Raw genomic sequence first — 17,623 nt, 5'->3', positions numbered from 1 at the left:
CAGCTGCGGTCGCCGACTTCTTCGGGAGGTTTCTGAGTGCGTGTTTGCCCACTGGTTTCTAATAGCCACGATGACCAACCAGTTGCGGTCGTCAACTTCTCCGTGAGGATTTTGAGTGAGCGTTTGCCCACTGGTAGATAGTACCAGTTTTTATCGGGGGGGGGGGGGGAACCCACCTTTGGCAATTTGAAAAGCCGGATGGATTTCCGTCCAGCTTTTCCATGCATCTCTTGACAGTTTCCAGTGGACAGTGGTCTCCGCCTGGTCCATTTGTCCCGGCTGGAGTGAATGTTTGGCGCTGTTTTCCCGCAGGCTTTTGTTAAGCTCTTCCATGATATAGGTATTTTTCCGTTTTCGTCCGTCTATCACATGATCATGCCTTCCCGATTTCTGACAGCTTGTTCCGCCCACATCTGCATAAGTAGGAGTGTGCCGGCATGATATGTATAAACACGTCCTTCTGAAAACGTTTAGCATCACCTCTGACACGCTGTCTAGAAATTAGCGTCATGTCACGAGGTGTCTTGCTCGGATATTACTTCCTTATGTCACACGTTTCGTTTTTTTCAACTTGTTGGTGAGGTTCCGAGTTGTCTCACACTCTTCCAGCAGGCGGCAACGTTTTCGATTATAAACATCTAATAGCTGTATGCGACCCAATATTTTTTTTCAGTCTCATCGAACGGTTTCAAAGACCTTGCTCTTGTACAGCATGGCACCGTGTGTAAGTCTACAGTACGGGTACAGCCTGTAAGCCTACAGTACGGGTGCGGCGTGTAAGTATACAGTAAGGATATAGCGTGTAAGTCTACAGTGCCGGCGTAACGTGTTAGCCTACAGCGCGGGCACAGCGTGTGAGCCTTCAGTGCGGGTTTAGTGTGTAAGCCTACAGTGCGGGAACAGTGTGTGAGTCTACAGCACGGATACGGCGTGTAAGCTCACAGTGCGGGTACAGAGTGTAAGTTTGCAGTGCGGGTACAGCGTGTAAGCCCGCAGTGTGGGCACAGCGTGTAAGCCTGCAGTCTGGGTACAGCGTGTAAGCCTGCAGTGCGGGTACAGCGTGTAAGCCTACGGTGCGGGTACAGCGTGTAAGCCTGCAGTCTGGGTACAGCGTGTAAGCCTCCGTCATGTTCGGAGGTGGGAATGGGTGTTTCCTTGCGTGCAATTGGATACAAAGGTTGCTTAATGAAGACCGTATAGATTTCCAAAATTGCGCATCTATGGTATTAGTGTATGTTGTATTACTGGTATTAGGGAAATAGGCCGTGTGAAAAAGTGCGTATGCAGAAAATTTGTACTCGCTTGTTTGTAAGCAAATGGAGAAAGGATAGAGTATGGCAGAAGGACGTACGCAAGCATCTATGCACAAAAGCCTGTAAGCAATTGCGCATATGCCGTTGTTTGTAGCGGATGGAGCTCGTTTCAGAAAAATACGTACGCAAAAGTCAGTAAGCATTGATCAATACTTACAAGTTTGCATGGATAACACCACTATGGGGAGTGCTCTATGACAGATCAACCGCCACTAAATGGCGTACGACGAGTACTAAATGACGCACCGTCAACTCATCAACCTCAACAGCTGAAAGTTTTGTGTGATTACGTGGTCCCGTGGAATGATCTAGGAAGTGAATTAAGTTACGTAATTTCCACCTCTATACTACGTAACTTCACAAGTGATAGCCTTGGACCATGTTGTGTTGGACACAGACAAGGTCCTAATCACAGAATCGTTCTCTCTGGACTCTGGTTAACTTTCATAAGCAATCGTATGCCCTGTGTCCCTCGTGTGTTTGCCCGTCGCATTTCACAGGCGAGCTGACTCCCTTCGCGCCGGTCAGCTGACTCGCTTCGCGCCGGTCAGCTGACTCGCTTCACGCCTGTCAGCTGACTCGCTTCGCGCCGGTCAGCTGGTGCAAGTCGCCCGCTCAGGAAGCGTCAGCCGGAGTTGTCGACGGAGATGTGGTCAAAGCCAGGTTTGGGGGGGAACACAGCAAACCATGTATTTTGCGGTGAGTCTTTTTTACCTCCGTGTCCTTCCAGGGCTTATTGTGCACTACTCATGTTGATTCGGGCGCTTCTGTTGGCCGATGGAGGGTTGAAAGAATCACGCCATGAAGAGTTTGTTTAGCCGTAATACATGACCTGCGACCGCATCTATAATTGCACCAGCTCGTTTCAGCACATCTTTAGTTAAAAGTTAATAAGGTGATCATGCATGCCTTAATTGCTAGTGTTCCGGTTAATTTTGGGTTTGAGTTTTCATTTGCTCACCATTTATTTATTTACAAACGCACTGCTAACATTGCCTTTGCATTCCATTGCAATGGTAAAATCGTACACCAGGGATGCCAGATCGCCAAGCCCGCACTCCAGAATCCTCTTCACCAGTTTCGCTGCTTCTTCCTCAGTGGCATAGACAGGATTTTGCCCGGCAGGCTGACAAATCGAGGCATAGTGTTTGCTTTTAAACTTAGCGAGGCACAGCACCCTTTACGCCAAGGTAGCCCCACTGCGTGACTACAGATGCATTAATTCAAAGATGCAGGGAACCTTTTGAGGCTTGGTATCCCATTTGAATGCCTCAAGAGCCTGCGTTTATGTTTTAGGGTCCTTACCGGCGTCTTACACAGCCAAAGGGCACCGGAGCCTTCAGGACAATGCCTTGCCCCCAGCCACCCCCGAGTTGGCCCATGGCTCCAATGCCCCCAAAAGGTCTCGTTGGTGACGCCACTGCTTCTCCTGCTTCTTTTTGGCCCTTGGAAGCATTCACTCCTCCTCTATCTGCCCCATGTCCCGATCCATCGCACGCATGAAGCCAGAACAACTCCCTGGGAGGCGCGTTTCACTCCAGCTTGCAGTTGCATGAGATGTAAGCCCTTATTTCACACTCAGTGGGCTGGCGCAGCCAGGCTCCAGAGCTTGGCTCACTTCACACTCAGTGGGCTGGTGCAGCCAGGCTCCAGAGCTTGGCTCACTTCACACTCAGTGGGTTGATGCAGCCAGGCTCCAGAGCTTGGCTCACTTCACACTCAGTGGGCTGGTGCAGCCAGGCTCCAGAGCTTGGCTCACTTCACACTCAGTGGGCTGGCGCAGCCGGGCTTCAGAGCTTGGCTCACTTCACGCTCAGTGGGCTGGCGCAGCCAGGCTCCAGAGCTTGGCTCACTTCACACTCAGTGGGCTGGCACAGCCGGGCTTCAGAGCTTGACTCACTTCACACTCAGTGGGCTGGCGCAGCCAGACTCCAGAGCTTGACTCACTTCACACTCAGTGGGCTGGCGCAGCCAGGCTTCAGAGCTTGGCTCACTTTTCACTCGGTGGGCTTGGCGCAGCCAGGCTCCAGAGCTTGGCTCACTTCACACTCAGTGGGCTGGCGCAGCCAGGATTCAGATCTCGGCTCGCGTGATAAGTGTGACGACAGACAGTGAGGCAGATCACCATTTTCATCTCCTGGGGGTGCCAGCCCCTCCCCCCCCCCCCCCCGAGGCGCCAGTCCCTGGAGGCATCAGACACTGGAGGCGCCACCTCTCTCATTCCCATGCCGTCATTCAACTTATCCAAGATGTGGTTTTTCTCACGTGACGATCTTGATCATCACCGGAGGTTTAAACTCACCATTGGCGTTATGCCACTGAGGAAGAGTTTAGAGTGGTAGGTCTGGGTCAATTTTTTAGATCCATGGAGATCTGTTCATTTAAACATTTGCTTTAAAATGTGTTTCTCCACCCAAACCCTCTCCTGCAGTAGCAACTCAGTAGTTAACCCGCCTAACATCAGTCACTCCTCTCGAGATAACGTCTCTGTTGGCGAGCGCTTTAGATGGTAAAAATATCCCTGCACCAACGAGATTTGTCAGCTTACTACAAACGTGGTGTTTAGTATTTGGCTTACAACATCCGGAAGTTTCCGATGCTGAAAAAACGACAGGTTAATCGTAAGCAGCATATAACTCAGGCCTAACACTATTTATAAGAATTAAACAATCCGAATGAAATAATCTTAATTGGCTGCCATTTCTAAACTAAAACTGATAGAGACTCGCGTAAAAAATGCGGTAGACCGTCCAGTGAGATCTAATGATTGACTGCAAACCTGATGTGGGTAAGTCTATAATTGCTTCACTGTGCCAGATCACTGACCAGTTTTCCCTGGAATTTACAGCATTTTAGTTTATGTTAAAACGTTGACGAAACCATGCAAGGTATTGATACGACATATATATATATATATATATATATATATATATATATATATATATACATATATATATATATAAATGTATATATGTAGGTGCATATATGCATATATATACATGCATATGTATAGGTGTGTTTTGAGCTTTACTTCGAGTATGCTGGAATAGGTTTTGTGTGCGTTTTGAGCAAATTTGAGGACATAGGGTTCCGTAAATAAAACAGCGCCGTCACCGCTGCCCGTGATTGGCGAAATCGTCCGTTGGTGGCCACCACCCGCGCCGGCAGTGGTTTATCGTCGGGCAGTGCACTTAAAAAGCATCTTCTCAAAAATTGGATATACCAGAGACGCGTTTTAGTGTCGAATGTCGCCCACTAGATGCCCGAAAAGCCGCTGAAAATTTGGGGTTGTCGCCTGAGGTTGTTGAAGTCTTGTCACCTGACAAGTATATATTGGGAGCAGTGCGAGTGAAGACCAAATTGAACTTCTTTTCTTTCTTCTATATCAGGACAGTGGTAAAAGTGAATCTTGAGCAAGTTAAACTATCTCCAATGAAAATCAAGTGGGAGGAAAGTGGCTATAAAACTTAATTTCACATCCCAAAAGGCACGCACCGACCTTGGAAAGCTTGTTCGAAGGACTTTCACCGCTCACCCGGTGGACCATTAAATAGATCACCGTTTTCCTTTGGCTACTCTAAAAAAACAGCTGGATGATAGATATCATCCAAAGTTGGTTACCTTAAGATTAAATAAAGTATTCACTTTTCAGAAAACTGCGACATTCTTATTTGCACAATCTGCCGCTTGCTCTTCTGCGATGAGTGAAGAAACAAATCACCTTCATTTGTTCTCATAACTCCAAACTGTGTATCAAATGGGTGATTCAGAAGGACTTTTTTCGTTATTTGCATGAAACACGTACAGTTGTCATTGAAAAGCACACGTTATTATGGAAAACGTTTGATTTTTTTATAATTTGCTGGTTTACGCCACGAAAACATATCCATTGTCAGAGGTTTTGACAACAGAATTATAGCATGCCTAACATCTTCAAAGCACAGTTTGGCTGTTTGGCCCGGATTTTTGAATAATGGTTGTACACAAAAACGTCATGTGATCACACTCGTGGTGTGTGTGCAGTTGAACGTGCTCAACTCGGGTTTCATCACCTCCTTCAATATTTCTAGTTAGGTTGTAACCAGAGGATGATTATGCGTCCTTCACTAACCCCGACCCGGCACATCACCTTTTGACCCACCTAAGCCTTACACCTCACCTTCACCTCTGGGTGAGTGGAGCCTGGTATCGTCAATTTTGTTGTTTGGTGTCTGGCTTAACCCGAATCATTTTTCATTACCCCAATGCTACCTGATCTCCAAATCCGTCAGGCTGATGGAGCGGTCGCTGCCAAAGCTCTGCAGCGCCCCTCGCTCGTCTGATCGGAGGAGGAATCAGTGCGAGGTCGGTATGTGTGCCATTCCAGCCGCCTCCTCACCACTCACCAGACAATAGAGATATGCTATCACCTGTCGCACTGAGACGGATCCTTTATTCTCTATGAAGGGATCCAGCGAGTGTTTTACGGCCTGCACGAGCCCTGCGGGGAGCGGCGGCCTGCCCGCTACCACAGCGTGCTGCACCTGGCTCTGGGTGGCGCTTTGAGGCGACAGCCGCTTAAAGGCACCTGCGCCTGGAACGTGGGGTGAATGAGGCCTGAATTACATCTCACAGCTTTTCTGATCACAAGATAGTTTCGAGTTGCTGCAGATATCAAAACAATCAGACTATCTTTCTTCTTAGTGAAGTGAGAATTTCGTCGTTGCGCGTACTGCCGTAGCCGAACATCTGATCTATTAACTGAGCACGCTCTCATCATTGAGGAGGAACGCGAAGGGGGAGTGGAGTGTCTGCCCATGTCCTCACTGTTCTTGCCTCTGTAGCTTTTGTAGCTTACGAAGATGCTCACATGAGCTTACAAGCATTATGGATTAGGAACTCTCATGATCCATTCCGCGCAGTGCCCAGCCGGCATCGCATCAACTGCGGTACCGGCTGATTACCTCACGCTATAAAGGTCTGGTGCCAACTAGGATCCGAGTGTTGAAAACCGTGCAACATAAAAGTATTACAGAATGAGATATTCAAATATTTTCCATAAAATACAAGTTTTGGCTGAAAATTGTGTTCTCGTCAACATTATGACAGCATAACAAAAAAAGGCTCTGAAACGCACGGTGCGCTGTAGAAGTGACGAAATAAGAAAACGCCAATGCATCGGCAAAAGATAATTACTAGCTTCGCTGTGAATCGAGAGCCCGATCCCTTCCTTTAATAATTGTTTGTGTAATGGGCTGATGTGAGCGTCAAGCGCACATTCCGTTACGAACAGTACTATACGGTGCCGGAGTTAACACAGGATCAACGAACGTTTGGTACGGCTGTGTGAGGCATCGCATTCTCCAGCGGAGACTTCGGCTATGATTCAAATCAAACCTCACTGTCAGGATAATTTGTTAATGTCAGCGTTGAAGTAGCGCATCTGCTTTCAGGCTGTGCGACAGATATATGTGCCTTTTGCGTGGGCGCGGCGTATTTGTACCTCTGGCATATGCGCTTTTGATGTATAAACCTTCTTCACCTGAAGGCTGTGGCATAAGATGTATCCTTCTTTTGTCAATTGTATGCTGTCCAAGGTCACCGTTCAAGGACCCACTCTTTTAGGTTGAGTTGTTTGCTATCTTACTCCAAAAGACAAACATGGCAATTAGCTGATCAAATCAGTTTATTTCAAAACACTTCACACTGGAACTCAAATCCGGCGACGAACAAAGACAACTCGTCATTGCTCTTGGATGACCAATTGAGCTAGTTGGCTGGTCGAAACACAGCCCACTAGCAAGTCATTTTCCTCTTTGGTAGCTTCAAAGTGAATAAATTATCTCCAGCTCATCACCACTCGCGCACACACTCCACCACACACATTAATGCCAGCCGCCGACTGCGGCGAGCGCTCAGTTCGGCTCGGCCGGGCCGGAGCGCGCGGTGCGAGCTGACCCCATGACGAGTCCTGGACGCCGGATTAGGCGGCCGGTCGCAGCTGCAGCGCTGCGGGTCCGCACCAGCCAGAGCCAGGTACGGTATGCGACGCCGGCAGTAAACCGGCCGTCATCTGGCCAGAGATCGGGCGCGCCCGACCGCCGCCAGCGGACGGGCCGGCAAGGCCGACGCTCAATAAGTTAACGGCGAGGGTGCGGCGGGCCGCGGCCGCCGCTCAGTACGCGAAGTAGCCCCGCTGGATGAGATCCATGAGGTTGACGTTCGGCTGGCGCCGGACCGGCTGGCGACGGAACAGCGGCGGCTCCTGGCTCTGGCCGCCGGCCGGTTTCTCGCCGTCGGCGGCGTGCGGCTCCATCGGCACCGCCACGAAGATGGGCTGCAGCACGACGACGGGGGAGCCGTAGGCGCCCAGCGACGGGTACTGCATGCGCGAGAGCAGCGAGAGCAGCGACGCCTGCGGCCGCTGGAAGCTGGGTCGCGCCGGCTGGGTCAGGGCGAAGCCGCCGAAGGTCTGGCCGTACTGAGTGGGCTGCGGGCGCTCGGGCTCGTCTGAAACCGAAGTGGATGGTCAGGCTACGGCGATGGAGGAGAGCATCGCTCTGTTAAGTGGGCATAGGGATAGGGCGGGCGTCGCTCTGTAAGCCTGACGCCTAAATCGCTCGTCATGGAGAATTCCGCACGGTAACCCTCGTGGGGTCAGTAATTAGGTCACACGTCAGGAAATGCTGCGAGGAGCTGCGTCCTAGTTCGTGCAAAAAACAAATAAAAACGAGAAGGTCTGCAGCAGGCAACCAGGAAATGAGTCACTGGCACAGGCCATTAACTGACAAAGGTACTGGTCCAACCTCTTCTTTTGGGTCGCGAGACGCGGGAATAAAGTTACTTTCAGAAATGGTGAGTAATGCTGTTCTGGCCTCTCTCACATATCTATAATTAATGCGTGTGCGAAAGCTTGTTCTCAAACAACGTGGGCGCCAGCAAATTATTCGCTTCGTTAAAATGTTGTGCTTAACTGTCAGCGATTTTTTAAAAGTGAAAAGTGCATGATTGAATAAAAGCAGGTGTCCTTGATATGCTAGCCTCACGTGCAGCAGGGGAGCACATCATATCTCAGAAAAGAGACCGCGTTTTTAATGGAAAAGCGATTTGCAGGCGTCAGATATCATGTTCCACAAGCTTAAGCCTCGACATATTTTACCAAGGCAATTTGACCAGTGATGTCATCAGAAAAATATCGTTAAGCTCAAGATCCGGACCGGTGATTATTAGCTATTGCAGCACGGACAGCACACCTCCCACTCCTGCCGTGCAAAGGAAAACTCCATGGCCACGCCAAAATCCTATCTCTTCATCGAGTGACCCGGACGGGCCCGGCAACAGCTGCCGTCCCGGCCGTCCTCGTCTCGGCCTGTGCCCCTGCCCTCCACGGGTCTGCCTGAGGCGGAGGCGGGGGTGCTGCACCCATGGTGCTCGCCGGCCACCCGCCTCAGACTTCCGCCGCGCCCGGCCAGCCGGTCCGCCAGTCACGCTGACCCAGACGGTTCGGCCGCCGGTGCAGCGGGGAGGCGGGGTCAGCGCGGCGCGGCCCGCACCGGCGCCGCCCTGGCCCAGGGTCAGCCGGAGAACACAGACGAGACCGGAAGCCAAGCAAGACGGGGAGGGGGAGAGTGGGAAGGGGAGGAAGACGGCTGTTACTCTAGGAAGAAAGGAAAAGAAAAGAAAGAGTTGATGGCCAAGTCAACGAAGAGATTTATACGTGAAAGCGTATTTTGAATAGGCATGCTCTGTTTGAACATGTTTCGTTCTCTTTAGCAAATCGATGCGATAACAGTGTGTGCACTGTTTTAGTGTACACACTTAATTTAATTGCGCGTCACGCAAAGCTCAGAAGCATAGTGCGGCCTCATTTTTAAACTGGGAAATTCCATGCAGCGGAAACGGTCGCCTCCTGCAACATTCCAGCATTAGCTGACCACGCGACTGATGGAGTCGGTGGCGCGTGCCGGCTGATCCTGCACGCAGGCGGATCAGACCAGGCCGCTGTGTGAGCCGGGGGCATCAGACCACCGGCGCGTGAGACCAGGTCACACCGCCCTGACGGACGCGGGACACCGGACCGGACTGGACCGGACCAGACCGAACCGGACCGGACCGAGCCGGACATGCCTGGCGAATGATCGCGGATGAGGCGGCGGCGGCCTGCGGTCGCTGTTGCCGAGGTGACCCTCTCCAGCGCTGATGCTGTCAGACGTGGTAAACGATGGACTCCACCGCACCGCGCAGCACTGACCGGTACCGGCCGGACCGGAGCAGGTTGTCCGGCGGAGGTCGGGGACCCCACTCATGACCTTTGCGCCCGGGGATGGCCGGGATGGGGTAGGGTTAGCACGTGATGGCGCAGGACCGTGGGTGGACAGCCTCGCGACGTGGAACTCCGTTAAGGGGATCAGATAGATGCACTGTCATGGCCCAGCCATGGGTTCTGCAGGACACGGAGGCCTCTCTTGTCCACACGATGTACGGAAGATCGTGACTGCTAGCAACGCCAATGTGTCCAGCACTGATAAGTAATGTTTTGTCATGCGTCCCATCCTAATCCGATATCACGTTGGCTGACGAGCCTTCCCCATGCAGTCGCAGATTCTGCAATAACGTAGCAGAGTCAGCAGAATTCAGGTCATAAGCCGTTAAGCACGTCATGGAATGTGTCCTCTAACGTCCCCTCTCCGTACTCTGCCAGCTCCGCGCCAGCTTAACCGCAACGTTTGGCTCCTCGCATGACCTGCGATCGTGTCTGGCAGGTAGAGGCGTGACGAGTGACGCCGCTCGGGGGCACCATACTGGGAAACTCCGCTTTGGCTGACAGAAGGCAAGGAGTGCCGGTCGTGTAGATGATACTAGTGACAGCCCCGGGGACGCCCGACGGCACGGCCGCCACGTGCGTCACGACCCGGGTGCCGCCGGCGGGGCGGGACGTGACCGCCGTAGCGGGGAGTGCCGGACGGGTCACGGCGGTCGTCACGAGGCGTCACGTCGTGATGAGGAGCGGCCAGACGCTCTCGGACCGTTATATGGGTCAAGGTGGGCAGGCCGTGCACTTTGTGACGAAGACAGGTCTGAGGCGTTGATCGTCCCACGGGTTGGAGTGTGCGCTGTGCCGGCGAGTGCCGACGGCAGCCCATCTCGTCCTTCCTCCCGGATGGAGATCCTTCCTCCCGAATGGAGATCCGTCCTCCCACGCGATCGAGATCGACTTCGCAGACCGGTATCTCGAGGATATGGTGTACCCACCGCTGGGCCGCCACCGGAGAGATCATCGGGCGATGACGGGGTTCGGGACAGATAAGCGCCGCTGCTGTCACGCGCCCATCACGGGCCCGTTACGTCGGCTGATGAACTGGGACTTATTTGGGTTACTGGTACCGAACGAACGGATGCATGACCTTCTCATGCTGATGCTCGTGTGAAAATATGTCGTGAGTGTAGCCCACGGCCCATGAAATGCCACAAAACTTCGAGCATCAATCGATCTTTGATCTGATCTGATGCTGGTCGATCTCACCCTGGTCACGGCAAAAGCAGAACCGCCCCTTCGAGCAAGCTGGAGTATGTGCTCTACTTCAGGCTAAAGATCCCGACCACCACCACATGTGCAAAGCTCCGAGCCTCACCATTCAGCAGGATTGCAAACGAGTTGTCTGGGACGGCCGACGGCTTTCCGGTCTCTGCCTCCTCCTCCTCCTCCTCGGGGGTGCTCGGGGCCTCGTCGTCGTCGGCAGCGGGCGCATCAGCAGCGGCGTCGTCGGCGGGGACGGTGTCAGCCTCCTCCTCCGAGTCGGCGCCCCCTTCCACAAGGTGGGGCGGCGGCGCCACCACCGAGCGACGCGCGCCCGACTCCATGGCGATCTGGTCCTCGACCGAGTCGTGGATGTACGGGTCCTGGATGGTGGCCGCGCACGCCAGGCCCATGGCCGACACCAGCACCTGCCGGCAAGAGGGACAGCGTCAGAGTTTGCAAGGACTCATGTGTCGATGAATTTAGCAGCAAAATTTGAGAACAAAGGTGATTAAGAAATGGCATTTAGGAGTTGATGCCTGCTCCGAGCGGTTGTGACAACGCACATACATTTCCCGCACTTCTTTGTAATGTCGTAGATTCACGACGAACTGCTGCTCCCATTTTATCAGTATCTCACGGCATTGTTTCTCTCACTCTCCGCACTGGAGTGACAGAAGGCAGAAACAACAGCCGGCAGGTTGAATAGAATAGGAATGGAGCCTTTAGTGGTGCGGTGTCCTTCCTCCCTTCTGATCGCAAAATTGATATTTCGGTGAAAGACAAGATAGACCTGAGTCACCGGTGCATCGTATTCCATACGAAAAACTAATGGATCAGACTGACGGACGAATGATGTTGTGCAAAGTGCAGGGCTTGGGAAAAGCCAGGCCATTTCAAACGCGTGCTAATGCAAAATTGTTCCCATAAACAAACTTGGAACGTACAGCACTAGTACAGATCATACACCCGCCACGATTGTAGGGACTGGTCATGAGATTACACGTACGACCTTGGAGCACATCACCCGCTGCAGCCCTCGTTAGCGGGCTGTGACAGATTACCACGCGTCGGTGCAGCGGCATCCCAATTACCACGAGCTTAAAGCGCCACCCCGCTTCAATTCCCGCGGCCTGGGAGGCCTCAGATGTCCGGTCTGATAGCGTGTCGTCTCATGGCCGGCGACACGTGCCGGTTGGCAGAGGGCCGCAGCTGCAGATCTGCTTTGTCGTGCCGAATACATGCCACATCATTGTGGTCGGTATCTCCGGCGCTGAGCCGCTGGATGATACCGTTTGCCGCCGGTGAGCGGTCCTTTGTCGGCTCAGAAAGAGGAGAGCTCAATGCGATGTACCGCAGTGCATGGTGGCAATGACGCTCGGGGGACCCGAGGCCGTAGAAAGGAGACGTCTCTGATTTATTCGGTGCTGTTTTTTTCGGATGGTTTTGCTTAATCTCAAACCTGTAACTGCTTTTGCACTTGGGTGCGGGCCGGTGCTTTTTTTACGCGGCATTGTATTTCGTGCTTTGTCATGGCCAAGAAAAGTGCGCGCGCGACGTTTTTCCACCACTTGACTCATCCTTACTTCTACGACAAGGTTTACTGAACCAGTGCCAATATGCCCTTCCAAAAACACAAACAACCATTTGTTTTAAAGCGCATCGCATTTAATCTGCATTGATGTTAAGTCTCTGGAAAGTTGAGTGCTATGTTCACTGGAGCATGGCTCTGCGTTTGCTTTTTCAACTTAATGAAAATTGAGGTACACAGATACAAGCTTGTTTGGAAATAACATAATCGAGCGAGCGTATAGTGTAGGATATAAGATCGACACACGTCCGGCGCATTTTGTGCGCTTGTGAACTGTCATTATGAAAATATGATGCTCAGAACTGCCTGCGTATGCATGCGTCCCTCTGCCGAGAAAGCCTGGAAAAGGCTGCGGCTGGAGATACAAAAAGGATTGCAATATTTTGACGAGAGAAGTGATATTTATAATTGAAGTAGAACTAAACGACTGGTGAGGCGTGTTGCATCGAGTGCGAACTGCGACGAACAATGAATGTTGCAAAGGATGTGAGCCGTGCCAAATAGCGTGACAATTGAAATGAAGAGAATACAGGTGATAGAAATCGCAATGAGGCATACAACAACCCCCCCCCCCCCCAAAAAAAAACTAACATAACGTATAGTCACACATGCGTTTATACACTCTACACAAACAGGCATCTGAATCAGGACTTCGTATCGCCACTCAATGCATTATCAGTTAGTATAGATGTGAAAGTTAAACATTCTGTTTACAAGATCTAGCAAGATCTTGGACGTCTGTCCCTGGCTTGAAAATGACCACGATAGAATATTGTGCGCTGCTCGGCAGAAAAAATGACCTGGTGAAATTTAGGTCATATTAGAGTTGAACCAAAGGCTTTAATTATGTTGTCAAGCACATCACTGTGCGTTGGGGTACTCACCAAAACCTTAAGCTCCATGTTGTCTGTGAGGGAGTGCGGTACGTCGGTGTCTAACGACTTTGTGGCAGATGGAGCGTCCAGCACCGTTTTATACGGCGGTACAGTCTCTGACATGCGGCACGACCGGCCAAACGGCCGGCGTGCCGCGCGCGGCAGGCGGATATCACCCGTCCAGAGATATCGGCCGGCCCGCAGATCTGGCATGCGTCATCAGGGGGCACCGCTCAAAGAAGGCGCGTCAGGCGCGGAATCCTTCCGACGGACGCCGACTGCGGTCGGACAGATCCTTCTGGAACGGAGGCTGCGTCGACGGCTGACACACCTCAGTTTTGCCAGCTGGAAGAGGGTCAGGCACAGCGTGGTGTGGGAAATATTCAGAAAGCACAGGTGCATACGGCAACGTTTGCAGCCATTCTGCGCAAGTGCACAGACGTGGCTCAGCAAGCACATGGGTCGCGGCCGAAGGGAATACGCCGGGCACTAGTTTGAGGCAAAAGCTATTTAACTGAATGTCATGATGATCGTGGCACACATTGCTGTTTCTCGTACATCACGTATTGCATTGTCGTGTCGTACTTGATATCATCAAGTATCGCCGAGCGACCGCTTGATATTACCGGTGATATCAGTTTGCCGTCACCAAAAATAAGTGGGTTCGTTACGAACACAGGTGAAAAGAGTTCGACACTAGACAGTTAACCCCGATAAGAACGTGTCGGAAAGAAGTCTCAGTTGCGGAGGGCAACGGAATTTCTAAACATAATTTTGCCGGACTGCAGTCACGCGGTTCCACACACCCATCGCTTCCCTGGTCTCACTCGGGGCAAGACTCGGCTCACATCCGCATTCACCGCACGTTCGAGAACCCGCGCACGCAACGCTAGCACACGCGCTTCGTACGCACAGCGCTCTCTGCAATCACGAGATCCGCTGGCGGTGAGAGGAGTTGGCCGGGCTTACAGCCGACGCAGTGCACGCACCGCCAATCGCAGAGGTGGAGCTCAGTGCAGTCATTGAAATACCAACGATCAGGCTTCTCAAAAGTATGGACATTTGCTACGTCTTAGCGTCTTCGGTGGCCTTTTGCGGTGACTTCAGCATCACGTTGTGAGGCCGAGCCAAGGGCATTCCCAATGACGCTCAAATCCCCTTCCGTGGGTTGCTGGCGCTGAGTATACCCTTTGTTCCTCTGCCGCTCGCCGCAGTTAAACGTACCGTCGGGTTGTTAGACGGCCGGCGAGTTGTCGGTTGGAATGTGCTTGACAGAGGGCACTGACGCATTAGGATAGGTCGTTGCTTCCGTAATCTTACTGCGCACGTGCGCAAAGGCGCGTTTGCGTGTGTGAGCTGTACGCTACAAGGAGAGCCTGACAAAACAGTGCCGCCGATTTCGAACTGGAAACGTTGACTTCAACGTGCAACAATGATCACTGACGCTGCACATGGTCCGGATGGAGCGTAGGCGCGCGGAGGCAGCTCAGCCAGAGCACATGCACAATGAACAGTGTGCCACTGAATGGACTTAACGAAAGCGGAGAGCTGGATGTCTGGCACGGCATGTGCGGTGGGAGATGGTTGTGCTATAGCGACGCTCTTCCCCGGCGCCTTGATGCACCGGGACCGTCCGTGAACATAGCCTTGCGGTGATCAAAAGCACATTGTTGGTGAGTGATGAGAGCATTCAGTGGTACTGTAATCCAGTGACTGATGATTCTCGGATAACGTGCTGTGCAGGGAGCCTACGTATGAGGAAGCACTTTGGAAGGATCATGTAAAATGTGTGCTTAATATGATGACTCAGAAACATGTCCTTTGCTCTTGGAGCACGCTGTACGGTTCCTTGCTGCGTGGCTAGTAGGTTAATCTCGTATAAGACCGCGTAAGCCGTGGGCCAGCGCGTGTACATGGATCTTTGCGGGTAAAAGTACGAAAAAACAACCATGTAGCTCTACATATGATTACTTGCGTGGCAACAAAACGTGCTTTAATTGCGGCGTCCCTCATACAATAATATTTTCGATAAAAAAGCTCCGGTAATTAAAAAACATTGTTATATGCTTTAGTCGTCAAGAAGTCAAGGAATGGCCGTTCAGAACGGTTCTGTGCAAGATTTGTGTTTTCTTTCCATCCAAGAACAACAAGGGCAACAACGGAGCAGGAAACGCTTCACATCTGAAGATAATGCAGCAAACATCGGATAAGATTAAATAATCTCACTTGTAACTATTGCTGTACTTTTAAGTGGAAAAGACTGCTCTAGACAACACAATTTCTCTGTTAAGTAAATCTTCCTTTCAATACGTCATTGTTTCGTTTTGTCATAATACCTTGTACAACATTAATTGAGAGCCAATTGACGGCCGTTGTTTCCGCAAATCTACTCACGAACGCCAGCAACGAACGGCTCGACGATTACATTTTTATTGACTTTGATCGCGGCACGGCTAACGGGCCGGCATAATTTGAATGGCGTTATCATGGCGTCATGGATGTCTGGGTGACCTTGAAACAGTCTCCCGAAGTCGTCTGCACATCTTGACGGACGTGTAGCTCAGAAATTAGAGAGATTTAGGTCTTAAGAAGGGCAGGGCTGAGAATCGCATCGATTAATCCTCGAGATGACCATCTTAGTTAAAAAATATTGTATCAATGTGGAACACCCCCTTCTAACTAAAGCAGAGGTGGAGAAAGTTTGCAAAAATTTGCCTGCCATTAAGAGTAGTTCGCTAACACGTGCTCGGGTGAGGGTCAAATTAACCTCCCCCAGCCAAAGGTTTTTTCCGGAATGATTTACGAACGGCGCGACGTGTCCGCGCCGAATTTTGCATAGCTGTAGACAATTGAATAGCGTATCGTTTGGCGTCAAAATTTAGATGTACCTTGCAAAGTCGCTGATCTATGGCAGGTCAAAGTCAAGCCATGATTCATCGAAATCAATTTCTAGGCAATAGTTCAATCTGATGCAACAACGGAGTGTTAGCCGAAGCATTCATCTTTGAGATACTTTCTTAGGCAACACAACAATCGAATGAGTGACAAGTTTTATTAACCTAGGGTCGGGTACGAAGGTAAGACCTAGGTCAAAACCAACCTGTTTTATTACTCTGGAGTTTGCTGTATGGGATAGCTTCTTGTGCTCATTTCGAGGTTAGTGATAACAGAAACCGCATTATACGTCTTTCGTGGGCTTTGTAAAGGTCAGAATAGGTCACTACCTTGAAATGACTGAGGTCAACATGCTGTTTTTAGGAATGCGTGTCCTGAGGTAATTTTTGTCGTTTAGTATTCGAATGTAAAGCTCATACCGATCTCGTATGATTTTGGTCACCATGACCTTAAAAAAGGTCAAACGAGGTCACTGATCTTAAATGAAAAAGTGACATTTTGCTTAGAACAGGTATCTGGGTTATGTGGACACTTTAGCGATTAGCTTGCAGTTTGACCTCATTTCACCCGATTTGACCGGAAGGTTATGACCTAAAACTTTGACCTAAGGGAGTTTACGTACAGGCCAACACAACCTGTGAATTTAGTGTCTCTAACTCTTTTAGCTCCTGAGGTATCAGGGGGTCAAATTAGCCCCCGCCCGAGTGAAGTGTATCCAGTCGGCCACCCGAGCGCGTGTTAATTTGTTAGATTATTTCCAGAGTTTGATTTACAACTCCTAAACCTTTTTAAACTGTGGAAATTGCTGAAGTTCATATTCTTTGCTGTCTAATCATCGTGTTGTAATGTCTATGCAGGCCATGGGTGAGTGTACATGTCACAATCAAACTATTGTCCTGAAAGCTTGTAAACTAGAACTGAAGATGCGCTGTCATTTGTGATTCGAATCATATGGTGGGTTAATTAGGATTTACCCACCTGGACTGGGCTGTGATTCCAAAATTGAATAGCCTGAAGCACGTTTGAATGTATACCAACATTTCAATCGAAACTACACGGCTTTAATGCCGTAAAATTTCTATTTTTGAACCGATCTCATTTATTTTCAGCTAACTGTGCTTAACACTTCGCTCAATGGCACATACTCCAGGTCTTATTCTGCCATAAGTAGAGAATAAGGCAAAGGCGCCAGCCTGCGAAGCGTTTAAAGTTTTGTTTTGTAATGAGGCATAAACAAGGGAAATATTACTTCATACCATATGTAGTGAAGAAGTCTATAACAAAGTATGACAAGGTGGAATTCTTTCTTCCTAAATGGCAGCTCGTACGCAACATTGATGCCTCACCTATCAGTAAGCTAATAACTGAGCAGGCCATAAAACCACAGGCAGGGCCTGACCTCAATTGGCAGCCTCACACTCGCTAGGGCTAGGCTTCAATGTGTCCGCATTTG

At 50.7% G+C, this 17,623-nt stretch overlaps 1 protein-coding gene across 1 annotated transcript; it reads right to left on the bottom strand.

The window, feature by feature from the left end:
- Positions 1-6,960: 6,960 nt before the first annotated feature.
- On the bottom strand, positions 6,961-13,334 carry LOC119101586 (uncharacterized). The gene is made up of 3 exons (XM_037224933.1): positions 13,285-13,334; positions 10,925-11,237; positions 6,961-7,802 (listed from the first exon to the last, which is right to left on the bottom strand). The coding sequence occupies exons 1-3, from the start codon at positions 13,300-13,302 to the stop codon at positions 7,468-7,470; spliced, it is 666 nt and encodes a 221-aa protein (XP_037080828.1). The 5' UTR covers positions 13,303-13,334; the 3' UTR covers positions 6,961-7,467.
- Positions 13,335-17,623: the final 4,289 nt, after the last annotated feature.

Source organism: Pollicipes pollicipes, unplaced genomic scaffold, assembly GCF_011947565.3.
Source record: "Pollicipes pollicipes isolate AB1234 unplaced genomic scaffold, Ppol_2.1 Scaffold_4881;HRSCAF=5763_pilon_pilon_pilon, whole genome shotgun sequence".
Classification (NCBI taxonomy): domain Eukaryota; kingdom Metazoa; phylum Arthropoda; class Thecostraca; order Pollicipedomorpha; family Pollicipedidae; genus Pollicipes; species Pollicipes pollicipes.
This window is presented reverse-complemented; position numbering and strand designations above follow the sequence as displayed.

Bases quoted from the DNA above. Each gene is read 5' to 3' on its own strand.
- LOC119101586 (XM_037224933.1), bottom strand. The intron at 7,803-10,924 runs GTGAGGCTCGGA...CTTCGGTTTCAG, and splicing joins GTTTGCAATCCTGCTGAATG to ACGAGCCCGAGCGCCCGCAG.